The sequence below is a fragment of the Capra hircus genome, chromosome 9 (assembly GCF_001704415.2).
Source record: "Capra hircus breed San Clemente chromosome 9, ASM170441v1, whole genome shotgun sequence".
In the NCBI taxonomy this organism is placed as follows: domain Eukaryota; kingdom Metazoa; phylum Chordata; class Mammalia; order Artiodactyla; family Bovidae; genus Capra; species Capra hircus.
Genome location: NC_030816.1, coordinates 73,724,662 through 73,739,645, shown reverse-complemented (window position 1 = coordinate 73,739,645; position 14,984 = coordinate 73,724,662). Strand labels below are relative to the sequence as shown.

Here is a 14,984-nt window from a genome sequence, read left to right as displayed (position 1 = left end):
AAGTCATGTCCAACTATTTTGTAACACCATGGACTGTAGCCTGCCAGGCTTCTCTGTCTATGGGACTTCCCCGGGCAAGAATACTGGAGTGGGTTGCCATTTCCTCTTCCAGAGGATCTTCCCGATCCAGTGATCAAACCCATGTCCCTTGCATTGCAGGTGGATTTGTTACCACTGAGCCATCAGGGAAGCCCTAAAAGCCTGGTAGTGACCAAACTAGACAGCATATTAAAAAGTAGAGACATTACTTTGTCAATAAAGGTCCATCTAGTCAAGGTTATGGTTTGTCCAGTAGTCATGTATAGATGTGAGAGTTGGACTATAAAGAAAGCTGAGTGCTGAAGAATTGATGCTTTTGAACTGTGGTATTGGAGATCCAACCAGTCCATTCTGAAGGAGATCAGCCCTGAGATTTCTTTGGAAGGAATGATGCTAAAGCTGAAACTCCAGTACTTTGGCCACCTCATGAGAAGAGTTGACTCATTGGAAAAGACTCTGATGCTGGGAGGGATTGGGGACAGGAGGAAAAGGGGACAACAGAGGATGAGATGGCTGGATGGCATCACTGACTCGATGGATGTGAGTCTGAGTGAACTCCGGGAGTTGGTGATGGACAGGGAGGCCTGGCGTGCTGCGATTCATGGGGTTGCAAAGAGTCGGACACAACTGAGCGACTGAACTGAACTGACTAGGTACAGATGAGCTTCCCAGGTAGTGCTAGTGGTAAAGAACCTGCCTGTCAATGCAGGAGATGTAAGAGATACAGGTTCAATCCCTGGGTTGGGAAGATCCCTTGGAGGAGGGCATGGCAACCCCCACTCCAGTATTCTTGCCTGGAGAGTCCCATGGACAGAGGAGCCTGGTGGGCTACAGTCCATAGCGTTGCAAGAGCTGGACATGACTGAAGTGACTTAGCATGCATGCATAAGTATAGATATTATAGGAGTTGTCTCGTGTCGTTATAGAAGCTAAGAAGTCTTGTGATCTTCTGTCTGTGGGAACCAAGAAAGCCTCTGGAGTAATTTAATCCAAATCTGAAGCCCTGAGAACCAGAAGGCCAATGATGTCTTAAGTCTTGGTCTGAGTCTGAAAGCCAAAGAAACAGCTGTGCTGATGGTCCATGGGCAGAAGATGAATATCCTAGGTCAAGCAGAGAGATCAAATGTGCCCCTTTTCTGCCTGTTCTATTCTAGTCCTTAAGGAATTCGATGATGCCCCAATAAAATGGTGATTGTAATCTTCTTTACTCAGTATGTTGGTTAAAATGCCAAGTCTCTTCCAAAAATAGCTTCACAGACATATCAAAAACAATGCCTTACTAACTATCTGGGTATCCTTTAGCCCAGTCAAGTGGACATAAAATTAACCATCACAGATATTTTTGGCAAAACATCATTTGGTATAATGTAGCAAAGCACTAGATTTTTGGAAAGAAAAAAATAAATGAAACCTCTTTTATTTTAAAGATTCTGCTACACTAAGGTTAAGATTTTTATGTGAGTGAGGTTGGAGAGGAGTGGAAGGTTACTAACTCAGGGGACTCCATATTTAGAGGTAATTATGGAAAATATAACCATAAAGCCATTGACTATGTTAAGTGCTATATATGTAAGGTTTCATATTTAGGACTGTTTATCTTCTGAATCACTTAAGGTAAAAGATGAAAAACTGTAAATCTTGTTTCTGTATACACACTTTTTTAGAGTAGTTTAAGGTTTAAAGTTAAGTTGAATGGAAAGTACAAGGAGTTACTATATACCAGGGGTCCCCAACCTTTTTGGCACTAGGGACAGGTTTTGTGGAAGAAAATTTTTCCATGGACCCAAGGGGTGTGGGATGGTTTCGGGGTGATTCAAACGCATTACCTTTTCTGTGCATTTTATTTCTATTATTACTATATCAGCTGCACCTCAGAGCACCAGACATGAGATCCCAGAGGTTGGGATCTCTCCAGCCTCTCCCAGTTTCCCCTATTATTAACATGTTGAATTAGTCTGGTGCATTTATTACAAGTGATGAACCAATATTGGTACACTACTATTAACTAAAGTTCAGTTTATGTTAGGGTTCACTTTTTGTGTCCTAGTTTTTCAGAGTTCTGCAAATATTGATACATAATGTCATGTATCCACTAATATGCTGCTGTTAAGTTGATTCAGTCGTTCCGAGTCTTTGGGACCCTAGGGACCACAGCCCACCAGGCTCCTCCAGGCAAGAATACTGGAGTGGGTTGCCAAGTCTTCCTTCAGGGGATCTTCCTGATTCAGGAATCAAACCTGCACCTCTTAAGTCTCTTGCATTGGCAGGCGGGTTCTTTACCACTACTGCCACCTGGGAACCCACCAATACAGATAGCATCATACTATGATGAGGCATAAGAGACATGGGTTTGATTCCTGGGTCAGGACCTGGATAGGGGCATGGCAATCCACTCCCAGTGTTCTCTGGGGCTTCCCTGGTGGCTCAGATGGTAAAGAATCTGCCTGCAATGCAGGAGACCCAGGTTCAATCCCTGGGTCAGGAAGATCCCCTGGAGAAGGGAATGCAACCCACTCCAGTATCCTTGCCTGGAGAATTCCATGGACAGAGGAACCTGGTGGGCTACAGTCCATGGGTTAACAAAGAATCGGATATGGCTGAGCGACTAACAAATTTACTTTCACAAGATGTGACACAGGGCAATTTTAGGAGGCTTCGCTTGTGGCTCACCTGGTAAAGAATCTGTCTGCAATGTGGGAGACCTGGGTTTGATCCCTGGGTTGTGAAGATCCCCGGAGAAGGGAAAGGGTACCCACTTCAGTATTCTGGCCTGGAGAATTCCATTGACTGTATAGTCCATGGGGCCGCAAAGAGTTGGACATGACTGAGTGACTTTTATTTTCGCTTGCCCCACCAGCTGTAATGCAGCGGGTAATTGTATGAGCTCCATGGTCAGCTCTCACAGGTTCAAATGTCAGCCATGCCCCTACTGGTACTTGTATTGTGGATGGTAGTTGTTTAGAGCAGACACAGTGAGAACAGAAGCCCCATACGTGGTAGTAAACATAACCATAGGGGCTTCCCTGATAGTTCAATTAGGAAAGAATTTGCCTGCAATGCAGGAGACCCTGGTTTGATTCCTGGATTGGGAAGAACCGCTGGAGAAGGAAATGGCTACTCACTCCAGTATTCAGGCTGGAGAATTCTGTGGACTGTATAGTCTATGCGGTCACAAAGAGTCAGACACGACTGAGCTACTTTCACTCTCACTCATACAACGTAGTTTCTCTGCCCTAAAAATCCCTGTGTTTCAACTATTCACTTCTCCCTCAATGTGCCAGAAAATTGGCAACTACCGATCTTCCTACTATCTACATAATTTCCCTTTATCAAAAAGTTATATGGTTGAAATTACACAGTATGTGTAGCCTTTTCAGTCTGGCTCCTTTCACTTACCTATATGTGTTTAAGGTCTGTCATATCTTTTCATGGCTGGCTAGCTCATTTCTCTTGATCTTTAAATAATATTTCATTATATGGATGTTTATCCCAGTTTGTTAAACCAGTTTATATATTCATTCACCTACTTAAAACACCTCAGTTCAGTTCAGTTCAGTTCAGTCGCTCAGTCATGTCCGACTCTTTGTGACCCCATGAATCGCAGCACGCCAGGCCTCCCTGTCCATCACCAACTCCCAGAGTTCACTCAGACTCACGTCCATCGAGTCAGTGATGCCATCCAGCCATCTCATCCTCTGTCGTCCCCTTCTCCTCCTGCCCCCAATCCCTCCCAGCATCAAAGTCTTTTCCAGTGAGTCAATTCTTTGCATGAGGTGGCCAAAGTACTGGAGTTTCAGCTTTAGCATCATTCCCTCCAAAGAAATCCCAGGGCTGATCTCCTTCAGAATGGACTGGTTGGATCTCCTTGCAGTCCAAGGGACTCTCAAGAGTCTTCTCCAACACCACAGTTCAAAAGCATCAATTCTTCGGCGCTCAGCTTTCTTCTTAGTCCAACTCTCACATCCATACATGACTACTGGAAAAACCATAGCCTTGACTAGATGGGCCTTAGTCGGCAAAGTAACGTCTCTGCTTTTTAATATGCTGCCTAGGTTGGTCATAACTTTTCTTCCAAGGAGTAAGCGTCTTTGAATTTCATGGCTGCAATCACCATCTGCAGTGATTTTGGAGCCCCCCAAAATGAAGTCTGACACTGTTTCCACTGTTTCCCCATCTATTTCCCATGAAGTGATGGGACTGGATGCCATGATCTTCGTTTTCTGAATGTTGAGCTTTAAGCCAGCTTTTTCACTCTCCTCTTTCACTTTCATCAAGAGGCTCTTCAGTTCTTCGCTTTCTGCCATAAGGGTGGTGTCATCTGCATATCTGAGGTTATTGGCATTTCTCCCGGCAATCTTGATTCCAGCCTTTGTTTCTTCCAGTCCAGCGTTTCTCATGATGTACTCTGCATATAAGTTAAATAAGCAGGGTGACAGTTGCTTCTCAATTTTGGCAAATATGAATTAAGCTGCTATAAACATTTGTGCACAGGTTTTTGTTTTAAAAGATTTATTTATTTGTTGGATGTGCCAGGTCTTAGTTGCACAGGGATCCTTAGTTTCCTGACCAGGGATCAAACCCAGGCCCTCTGCATTGGGAATGCTGTCTTAGCCACCGGACCACCAGAGAAGTCCCTTGTATGCTGGTTTTTATCTGGATCGGTCTCAGCTTCTTTAGGTAAATATCTAACTGTGTGATATCTTGATATCAAGGTAAGATTATATTTAGCTTTGTACAAGTAAGAAACTGCCAATCTATCTTCCAAAGTGACTGTATTATTTTACTTTCCCATTAACAATTTCATTGTCATTTTAATTTGCATTTCTTTAATTAATTGCCAATATTCATTCATTCAACAAATAAGTATTCACTTATTATGCGGCAGGCTGTCGGGCACTAGGGATACAGCAGTAAACAGAACAGACAAAACTGGCTTTCCCTCTGGAACTGACATTCTGGAAACAACATACAAATTTCCTAAATCGCATGTTAGATTGTAAGAAGTACTACGAAGGAAAATAGAAGTGTATGCATGTGGGGTTAACTTTAACTGTAGTGGTCAGGGAAGGTCTCACTGAGAGGTGACTATGAGGAAGAGACCTAAAGGAGATGAAAGAGAATCATGTGATAACTGGAAAAGAAGTGTTCCGACAACATAGGATGGCCCTGGGGCAGAACCCTTCCTCCACAAGTAGTGTTTAAAGAACAGCAAAAGTCTAGTGTGACTTTTGGTCTAGTAGCTCAAATCTCTAGACTGCCTAGTCTTACTAGTCTGTTATGGTTCAGGAAATGGTTCCCTCTTGTTGCTGCTTCTCATAGCTAGAGTTACTCCATTATAATCATTGATCTTATAGCACTATATATTTGGTCAATCACTTCAAGTTGACTAGTCATCATCATTTTTATTGATGGCGCAATAATCTTATAAAATAAGCAGAATACAAGTAATACAGCTAGTCACATTAATATAGTCTTAAAGTGGAAAGTGGAGTCGCTCAGTCATGTCCGACTCTTTGTGACCCCATGGACTGTAGCCTACCAGGCTCCTCTGTCCATGGGATTTTCCAGGCAATAGTACTGGAGTGGGCTGCCATTTCCTTCCCCAGGGGATCTTCCTGACCCAGGGATCGAAACAGGGTCTCCGGCATTGTAGACAGAAGCTTTACCGTCTGAGCCCCGAGGGAAATCTGGTCTGAGGTAAGCACTTAAGCTAAGAGCTTCCTTTGGATGCAACCCAGTATCTCCCCAGGTCATCTTACCAGTCTGTTCTGTACCAAAAATTAACTCTGATGGAAATGATACACTTGCATTGTTCATAAAAGTTCACCAAAGATGTTTGCACACCTTAAGGGGACCTCTTACAGGACTGAGAAAGCAATGTTATCTTCTAAGGAGTTACATGGCTGTCACCAGAAAGAGAAAAACTGATCTTTAGGATTTGAGCAGGTATTTCTGCCACTGGGGAGGAGGTCTGGGTAATGCACAATGCACACTAGAGGGAAGGGAGGAGGCCGAAGAGCAGAGAAAACTTTTTAAGCTTAAATTGTCCTCTTAAGTATTGATAAAACCAGTAGAGATACGAGCTGAAACCTACGATATTTAGCTACTTGCACTAAGGACGCACCCACCATCAGCTGCTGTAAAAGGTACAGCCCTTGACACAACTGGCCTTCCCTTGTGGCTCAGCTGGTAAGGCATCCGCCCGCTAGGTTCGATCCTTGGGTTGGGAAGATGCCCTGGAGAAGGGAAAGGCTACCCACTCCAGTACTCTGGCCTGGAGAATTCCATGAACTGTGTAGTCCATGGGGTCGCAAAAAGTCGAACACGCCTGAGTGACTTACTTCGCTTTACTTGACACAATTAGCCAGGAAAGAACTCCCTGTTAACCATCTTTCTTTCTTTCTTTCTTTCTTTTTTTTTTGTTAACCATCTTTCTGAGTAGCAAATCCTACCTTTAAAGGCTAAAATTTCTGATTCGGGGCGATAAGAAGTGACCGACTAGGAAACTTGGCGTAGTTGTCCCAACAGGGCCGGGGAAGGTGGCGCCCCACACTCGCCTTCAAGCGACGAAACAGAGGGCCTACGGAGCATTAAAGAAAGGTCCGCGTCATTTTTGAGATGGACACAAAATGGAGCATAAACCCTTCACAGAAGCCACTCTGAGTGTCAACCTTCCGCGCCAGTCCCCAGGGCCTTTGGAAGATTTTTTCAAAAGGGCCGGGAACCCACAGGTTTGGCTTGCCACGGACCAGACCCGCCCAAAGCACCTCCCAGAGGGGGTGGTGTCGCCGGAGGGATGACGTAAAAAGGCGTCGCGGTGAGGGTGACGCGTGGCGTAGATGACGCAGGGCTGCGCCTGTCACCCCCGGGGCTTGTTGCGAGGAGGAGCGGGCGCCATGGCGGTTCTGCTGGAGACCACTTTAGGCGACGTCGTCATCGACCTGTACACAGAAGAGCGGCCGCGCGGTGAGGCCCCGGCCCTGCTCACCTCTCGGCGGGCCGCGCTCTTTCCCCCCCCGGCGCTTTGCCTTTTCTGCCCAGTCCCCGGCGTGGACTGGCTGGAGCTTCTGGGCTGATGGTGCCGCGACCGCGCAGTTTATCAGCGGGCCCTGGTTGAAAAGTTTGTTTCTGAGGAGCAACCTTTCTCCGCCTCTGGTGCTGGCCAGTCGGGTGGCAGGTGCTTGTGGTTGTTAAATCCCTGTGTGTGTGTAGTGCAGGCTGCATATTCAGTGCCCATAGCTCTTGTGGCTTTACTGGTTTTTACTAGTCAAGAACATACCGAGTATTCCTTGGTGTGTAATCAGTAAATCTTGATGAAAGCAGGGACGAAGGGCTTGGAGCAGTGAGTGTGGGCATCCCTTCTGGGTAGAGGGAGGGCTGTCCGGAGGTGTGCACCCAGTCTTAGCAAACATTCGTTGATCGCCCACTACGCGAGACTTTGTGCCAAGCCGTGGGATGGGCGTCTTGCCCTCGAAGGTTTAATTTTCCACTGGGGGAAATAGGCGCCGCAACCCATTTAATTTCTTAAGCGATGTAGTGGAAGAATGTGTAAGTTGCCATGGAAACCAGAGGAGGGAGTAATTCTTCCTGGCTGGGGGTGGGGAGAAGCCGAGCTAAGGAAGAATGCAGAGCACTTGAACTCGCTCTTTTAAAAATGAGTGGGAGTGAGAGTGTTCTTGTTTGGTTGGAATTTTCTGGAAACGGCGAGTAGATCGGCGTGGCTTGACAGTGAAATGGCAGACCGTGAGTCTGGTCATATACGTTTTTTAGGTTAGGTTGGGTATGAATAGCCTTGTGTGCCCTACTGAAAACCACAATCTCTGAAGGGTTTGAAAGCAGGATTGAGAGAGGCGTTAACAAACTTGTTTTAGGACGATAATAAGCAGCAATATGGAGAATGTTTCAGAGTGGGGAGAAACTGGAGAAACTGTAACTAAACAGGAGAGTTTAGTTACAATCAGGGTCCTGCACCCAAGGAATGCAGTTTGTCAAAGAAGATGAAACAAGCTATACGATATGGTACCATGAGTGCCTGCTGAGGTGCTGCGCTTTATCCCACACTGAGTTATCACCCCCTCCCCAGCAACTCTCAGCATACATCTGTTCCTTTCTTATACTGATGCCTGTGCCCCACATTTCTCCCCTTTGTTGTCCTTTTGGCAGACTTCCTGTTTATTAATCAGTTCTCAGGTCAAGCATGGTCTCTTCTGTGAAGCTCCCTGTGTCCCTGAGCAGAGTTAGATTGGTTTCTTTTGCTCTGTCTCAGGTCTTCTTTAAATCACATAGTACGTATTATACATTTTCCTGTTGGCCTGGAATTATTTTCAAGTCTTGGTCTCCTCTCAAGATGTAATCTTTAAGAGAGCAGGGACTATTCCTTGATTATCTCTGTATCTTGAGCACCTAGTGCAGTTCCTGACACTTTGAAGGTGCACACCGAAGTAATGGATGATATGTGTTGTATTCAGACTCTTTGTTCAAGTGATAGAAACTCAACTGAAACTGCCTTAAAGAAAATAATGGATTGCCTTATGTTACTGGTGTAAGCTTTGGGCTTCCCTGGTAGTTCAGTTGGTAAAGAATCCACCTGCAGTGCAGGAGACCCTGGTTCAATTCCTGGGTCGGGAAGATTCACTGGAGAAGGGATAGGCTACCCACTCCAGTATTCTTGGGCTTCTCTTGTGGCTCAGCTGGTAAAGAATCTGCCCGCAATGCAGGAGACCTGGGTTCGATCCCTGGGTTGGGAAGATCCCCTGGAGAAAGGAAAGGCAACCCACTCCAGTATTCTGGGCTGGAGAATTCCATGGACATGTATAGTCCATGGGGGTCCTAGAGTTGGACAGGACTGAGTGACTTTCACTTTCACTTTCACTGGGGTAAGCTTTAAGGATGACAGGATCCAGGGGTTCACAGAGTCTTATAGGGAATTGTATTTTTCATCTTTCAGTTTTGTTTGAGTTTGACATGTTCCATGTGGAGCAGCATTTGGCAAGGAATGGGCCTTTTTCCCTAGAATTATGAGAAGCTGAAAGGGAGGTAGGATTATCCCACCTAATTAACACAGAATGTTTTTTTGTGTGATTTTGTAGTGTTTCTGCAATGATAGCTTGGAACACTTAAAACATAAATCCACATTCTTTGTATATATTTGTAATGTGTAAGTAGTTGTGATTGGATATCTACTTATATATGTAACTACTTATCAGTCTATAATAAATATATCCAGACTTATTTTTCTTTTTTCCTCACTCCCTTTCTCCCTTTTCCTTTTTATAAAAACTTTATTATAGAAAACTTTAACCATATACAAAAGTAGAATCATGTAAATGAACTCTCATGATCAGCTTCATTTAACAGTTGTTAATATATGTTTCATTTATATTGCCACATCTGCTGAATTTTTTGTTTGTTTTTGGCTGTGCTGTGCAGCCTGTGGGATCTTAGTTCTCTGACCGAGGATTGAACCCGAGGCCGTGGCAGTGAAAGTGCTGAGTCCTGACCACTGACAGGGAATTCCTTTACATGACATTAAAGGGCTTCGCTGGTGGCTCAGATGGTAAAGAATCCACCTTCAATGCTGGAGACCTGGGTTCGATCCCTGGGTTAGGAAGAGCCCTTGAAAAAGGAAATGGCAACCCACTCCAGTATTCTTGCCTGGAGAAATTCTATGGACAGAGGAACCTGGCAGGCTACAGTCCACAGGGTGGCAAAGAGTCGGACATGACTGAGTGACTAACACATGACATTTATTTAATCTGTAATTAATTAAAAGATGCTTGCTCCTTGGAAGAAAAGCTATGACAAATCTAGGCAGCATATTGAAAAGCAGAGACAATACTTTGCTGACAAAGGTCTGTATAGTCAAAACTATGGTTTTTCCAGTAGTCACGTATTGCTGTGAGAGTTGGACCATAAAGAAGGCTGAACCATGAAGAATTGATCCTTTTGAACTATAGTGTTGGAGAAGACTCTTGAGAGTCTCTTGGACTACAAGGAGATCCAACCAGTCCATCCCTAAAGGAAATCAACTTTGTATACTCATTGGAAGGACTGATGCTGAAGCTGAAGCTCCAATACTTTGGCCACCTGATGCGAAGAGCCGACCCTGATGCTGGGAAACATTGAAGGCGGGAGGAGAAGGGAACGACAGAGGATGAGATGGTTGGATGGCATCACTGACTCAGTAGACATGAGTTTGAGCAAGACATGAGTTTGAGCAAGTTCTGGGAGATGGTGAAGGACAGGGAAGCCTGGCCTGCTGCAGTCCATGGGGTCACAAAGTCGAACACGATGACTGAACAACAAAAGATATTTTTTTAAAGAGATAACATAACCACAAGCCATGGTCACATCTAGAGAAATAAGCAATAATTCCTCTTTGTTATTTAGTTGCTCAGTCCTGTCTGACTCTTTTGTGACCCAATGCACTGTAAGCCTGCCAAGCTCCTCTGTCCATGGGATTTACCAGGCATGGAGTGGGTTGCCATTTCCTTCTCCAGGGGATCCTCCCAATCCAGAGACTGAACCTGTGTCTCCTACATTTGCAGGCAGATTCTTTACCACTGAGCCACCAGGGGAGCCCCAATAATTCCGTAGTAACATTCATGTTTATCTGTTGTCTCATAAACATTTAAAAGAATATTTCATCATTTGAAATGGGATCCAAACAAAGACCATGTATTGTATTGGTTGATTCAGCTCTTAAATGGGGCTTCCCAGGTGGCATAGTGGTAAAGAATCTGCCTGCAATGCATGGGACTCAAGAGACACAGGTTCAGTTTCTGGGTCTGGAAGGTCCTCTGGAGGAGGGTAGGCTGTTTCACAATGTCTTCCCACCTTGAAATGGCCCCTCTCTACTCTCTGCCAGTCCAGTTCTTTTAATGTTCATTTTCAGCCTCCAAGAGGTCTTCTCTTTTCCTCAGCCAGAAACAATCTCTCTTTTCAACTCTTGTGGCATATTTATTAACAAAACCATACTATTTAAGTGCACCAATGGTATTATCAGGTATGCTCAGTATTATAACTGAGTTCAGGTGTAAGGACCCTCATTTAGTGTAAGCTCCTTGAGGGATAGGGATCCCTCATGTATCTTTCTGTCTGTTTTCTAGCTTAGTGCCTTGAGAACTTGCTAGAATGTTTCTCTACACCTAGACTATGAACTTGTTAACAGCAGAGATTTACTGGCATTTGACCTAGCAGTGCCAAGTGCCTAGAGGATACTCAGTGTTTATTGGATAAATGAGTGAATTTATTTTAAAAAGGTGGTACATGTTTAGTGCATGGATATTTGTGAAGGGAATCGTTATCCCCTCCAGTATTCTTGGGGCTTCCCTGGTGGCTCCGATGGTAAAGAATATGCCTGCAGTACGGGAGACCTGGATTCAATCCAGGGTTGCGAAGATCCCCTGGTGTAGGGTAACAATTCCCTTCTCCAGAGGTACATGGTGAGTGTATGGATTTTCCTGAAGGGCTGTTTAATCATTGTAAAAACAACTGATCCCGGATACTTTGTTTTCTCTAATGTAAATAAGCTGCACCCATTTTCAGATGCTCTGCTAGATCCTTTCCCATTACAATGTCCTCTTTAGTTTTTCTTTTTTCTCTTAACAAAATCAGTTCATCAATAGATGATTGCTGACTCAGGGAGCTCAAACTGGTGCTCTGTGACAACCTAGAGGGGTGGGTTGGGATGGGAGGTAAGAGGGAGTTTCAAGAGGGAGGGGATATATATGTACACCTATGGCTGATTCATGCTGATAAATGGCAGAAACCAACATAACATTGTAAAGCAATTTTTTTTAATAAATTACAAAATAGAAAAAAAAATAGATGATTGCAGATAAGTTTTAGTTTCCTGTGTAGCTCAGATGCCCAAAAAATCCAAAGAAAAAGAGAATAAAAGATAACTTAAAATATATTGCATTTTTCTAGGCTTGGTGGTGGTTTAGTTGCTAAGTCATGTCTGACTCTTGCGACCTCATGGACTGTAGTCTGCCAGCCTCCTCTGTCCATGGGATACTCCAGGCAAGAATATGGGAATGGGTTGCCATTTCCTTTCCAAGGGAATCTTCCTGACCCAGGAGTCAAACCCCAGTCTCCTGCATTGCAGGCAGATTCTTTACTGACTAAGCTATGAGGGAAGCTTACTTATACTTTTAAAATGGCTTTGGACATTTGACTGTTTGGGCAGATTTTTATATGGTAGCTTAGAAATTAAATTACACTAACTGTGCCTTTACATGATTGAAAATGTATCTGTGAATTGCTGTGGTAAATTTAGTATTTACTTTTTTTCAGCTTGCTTGAATTTCCTGAAGTTGTGCAAAATAAAATATTATAATTATTGCCTTATTCACAATGTCCAGGTGAGTTGGTAGATATTAGTCATGTTCTTTGTTATTGGAACCATCTAACAAACTCTGAATTAACAAAGTCTCCTATATATTACAGAGGGATTTTATCATACAGACTGGTGATCCTACAGGGACTGGACGTGGAGGAGAATCAGTTTTTGGGTAAGTTTCTTTACTTTCAAATGGATAAAAAATAGAAATTCTTCTTTAAAATGTTAAGTAGTTTATTTTAATCTGCATTTAAAAATATGGTTCAAATATAGATTTTTCCCAAGTTCCATAAATGTCTATAGCAAAAAAAGAAATATTTTTAATAATGGTGCCATTTCTATAAAGAAATGGTAACCTTATATGCTAACTCTAGTGCCCTATATATATAATCCTGGTATGTCTGTATTTCATGTTGAGTGTACTTATATTTTATAACCTTATTATATGTATTTTTAGTCAACTGTATGGTGATCAAGCAAGCTTTTTCGAGGCTGAAAAAGTGCCAAGAATTAAGCACAAGAAGAAAGGCACTGTGTCCATGGTGAACAATGGCAGTGATCAGCATGGATCTCAGGTTAGGAAATGCGTGAGGAGATGAGTTTTGCTGGAGGGCACCCATGAGATTATCTTTTTGAACTGTCTAGTAAGGAGAGAATTTCAACCAAAGATATTTGTTAGAATTAAAAAATTCTCAATTCTAAAAATTAAAAAATTCTCCTATGTTAAAAAAATCCTTATTATTTTGTTCTTTTGAATGTAAGGCATATCCTTTGGGAGGAATTTAGAAAATACGGGAAAGTACAAAGAAGAAAATAACATTACCTATAATCTCACAGTTCATAGATCATCACTGTTCAGAGACAGAAAGGCCTGTCCTTGCAGTATTTATTACTTCTTTCAAAACAGGTCATGTTGAGCACATACCATTCACTGTCACAACATTCCCATTGGAGTAGATGGTTTTTTTCCTCAGAGTTTACATGTGAAAAAAATTGAGATTTGGTTTGTTCAAGTATTTTAAACAATTAAGCATCTGTGTATTTATTGATATTTCGTGTTTAAACTTGGTGCCTTTCACTTAGTACTAGTAACAGGTGGGTGAGAAACACCTGTAACAAGTACTGAATGCAGTTAATGTAGAATCTCTTGTAACTAACAGCAGTTTGAATTTTATATATATATTTGCATTTATTAAATGTCTTTTTATATAGTTTCTTATTACAACAGGAGAGAATCTGGATTACCTTGATGGCGTTCATACAGTGTTTGGTGAGGTGACAGAAGGCATGGACATAATTAAGAAAATTAATGAGACTTTTGTTGATAAGGACTTTGTACCATATCAAGATATCAGGTATGGTTACTATTTATTATTAGAATGTACTACAGTGTTTTAATATGTGATGTGTGCCAGATAATGGGGATGGCATACATAGGCCTGGATTTTGGATAATTCTAAAATGTGAATTAATTGGAGACAATAATAATCTTTATAATAGAGAAGACCATTACTGTACTAATTATAATTGCTTATGTTAGGAGGAAGTACTAATTCTTTAGGTTTTTAAAAAAAATTCAGATTTATTGAGAGAGGTGACAAGATTACTAAGATATAGCTATTCATATTACATGTTAGCATAATGCAGAGAATTAATATATAATATCAAGCAATCAAAAGCAATAACACTAACTGTCAAAGTATATCCTAGCAATACCCTTGTGCAATAAAATTTAAGAGCTTATCGATTTTTGTGTTTTTTTTGGCATTAGGGATACTTAAGATATTTGTTATAATTTTTATAAAAAGTGAAGCATGGATTCTGAAATAATATGAATGTAACATTTGACTTGGATTTATTTTGTAAGGATAAATCATACAGTGATTTTAGATGATCCATTTGATGATCCTCCTGATTTATTAATTCCTGATCGATCACCAGAACCTACAAGGGAACAACTAGATGTGAGTCAAGTCTTCTTATGATTGCATGTACATGCGTATTAATGTTTTACACAGATTTTGGTTTTTACCTTTTTAAAACTTATTTCTCCAGAATGATTGTCTTGCTTGATCAGTAATACTAAGCAAAGTTTGCAGTTCTTTTTCTCTTCCATGTAGACACTCATTTTTCTACCTATCTTTTCCCTAATGTTCTTTCTTTAGTTTCTGTTCCACCAGAACAGTCTTGGCTCTGGATACAAATACCTTGGGAAAATGTTTCTCTTACCTCTTAACTCTAGATAGGAGTATAGCTTTAAGACTAAATTACATTGTCAGCTTGTGAGGGAACTTTTCAACTGGGGACACTTTTGAGCCAGGCTGGAATGCAGAAATTTCTGTGGCATAGTGGAGACTTCCCCTCAGATCTTTTAAGGTGTAAATTTCTGCTTAATGAGACTTTCTCAAAGCTGAATTTATCTCTATAGTTAGGATTTAATCCTTAATTTCTAAGATCATTTATCTTCTGTGTTCAGCACTTACTTGGATACCAGATAGTTCTTATATAAATGTCTATTTTAATTTAAAAATAAATTAGAAGCCTAGTTTAGCCCATATTAACGAATTAGCTTAAATCAGTTTTCAGAGGTTTATAAGTTTGT

At 42.1% G+C, this 14,984-nt stretch overlaps 1 protein-coding gene across 1 annotated transcript in view; it reads left to right on the top strand.

The window, feature by feature from the left end:
• PPIL4 (peptidylprolyl isomerase like 4) overlaps positions 6,851-14,984 on the top strand; it is a 37,840-nt gene continuing 29,706 nt past the window's right edge. Inside the window, exons 1-6 of the mRNA XM_005684899.2 lie at positions 6,851-7,005; positions 12,337-12,404; positions 12,490-12,554; positions 12,840-12,957; positions 13,595-13,737; positions 14,250-14,346. Of these exons, the coding sequence (XP_005684956.1) occupies positions 6,879-7,005; positions 12,337-12,404; positions 12,490-12,554; positions 12,840-12,957; positions 13,595-13,737; positions 14,250-14,346 (618 nt within the window). The 5' untranslated portion in view covers positions 6,851-6,878. The remainder of the gene's footprint in view (positions 7,006-12,336; positions 12,405-12,489; positions 12,555-12,839; positions 12,958-13,594; positions 13,738-14,249; positions 14,347-14,984) is intronic.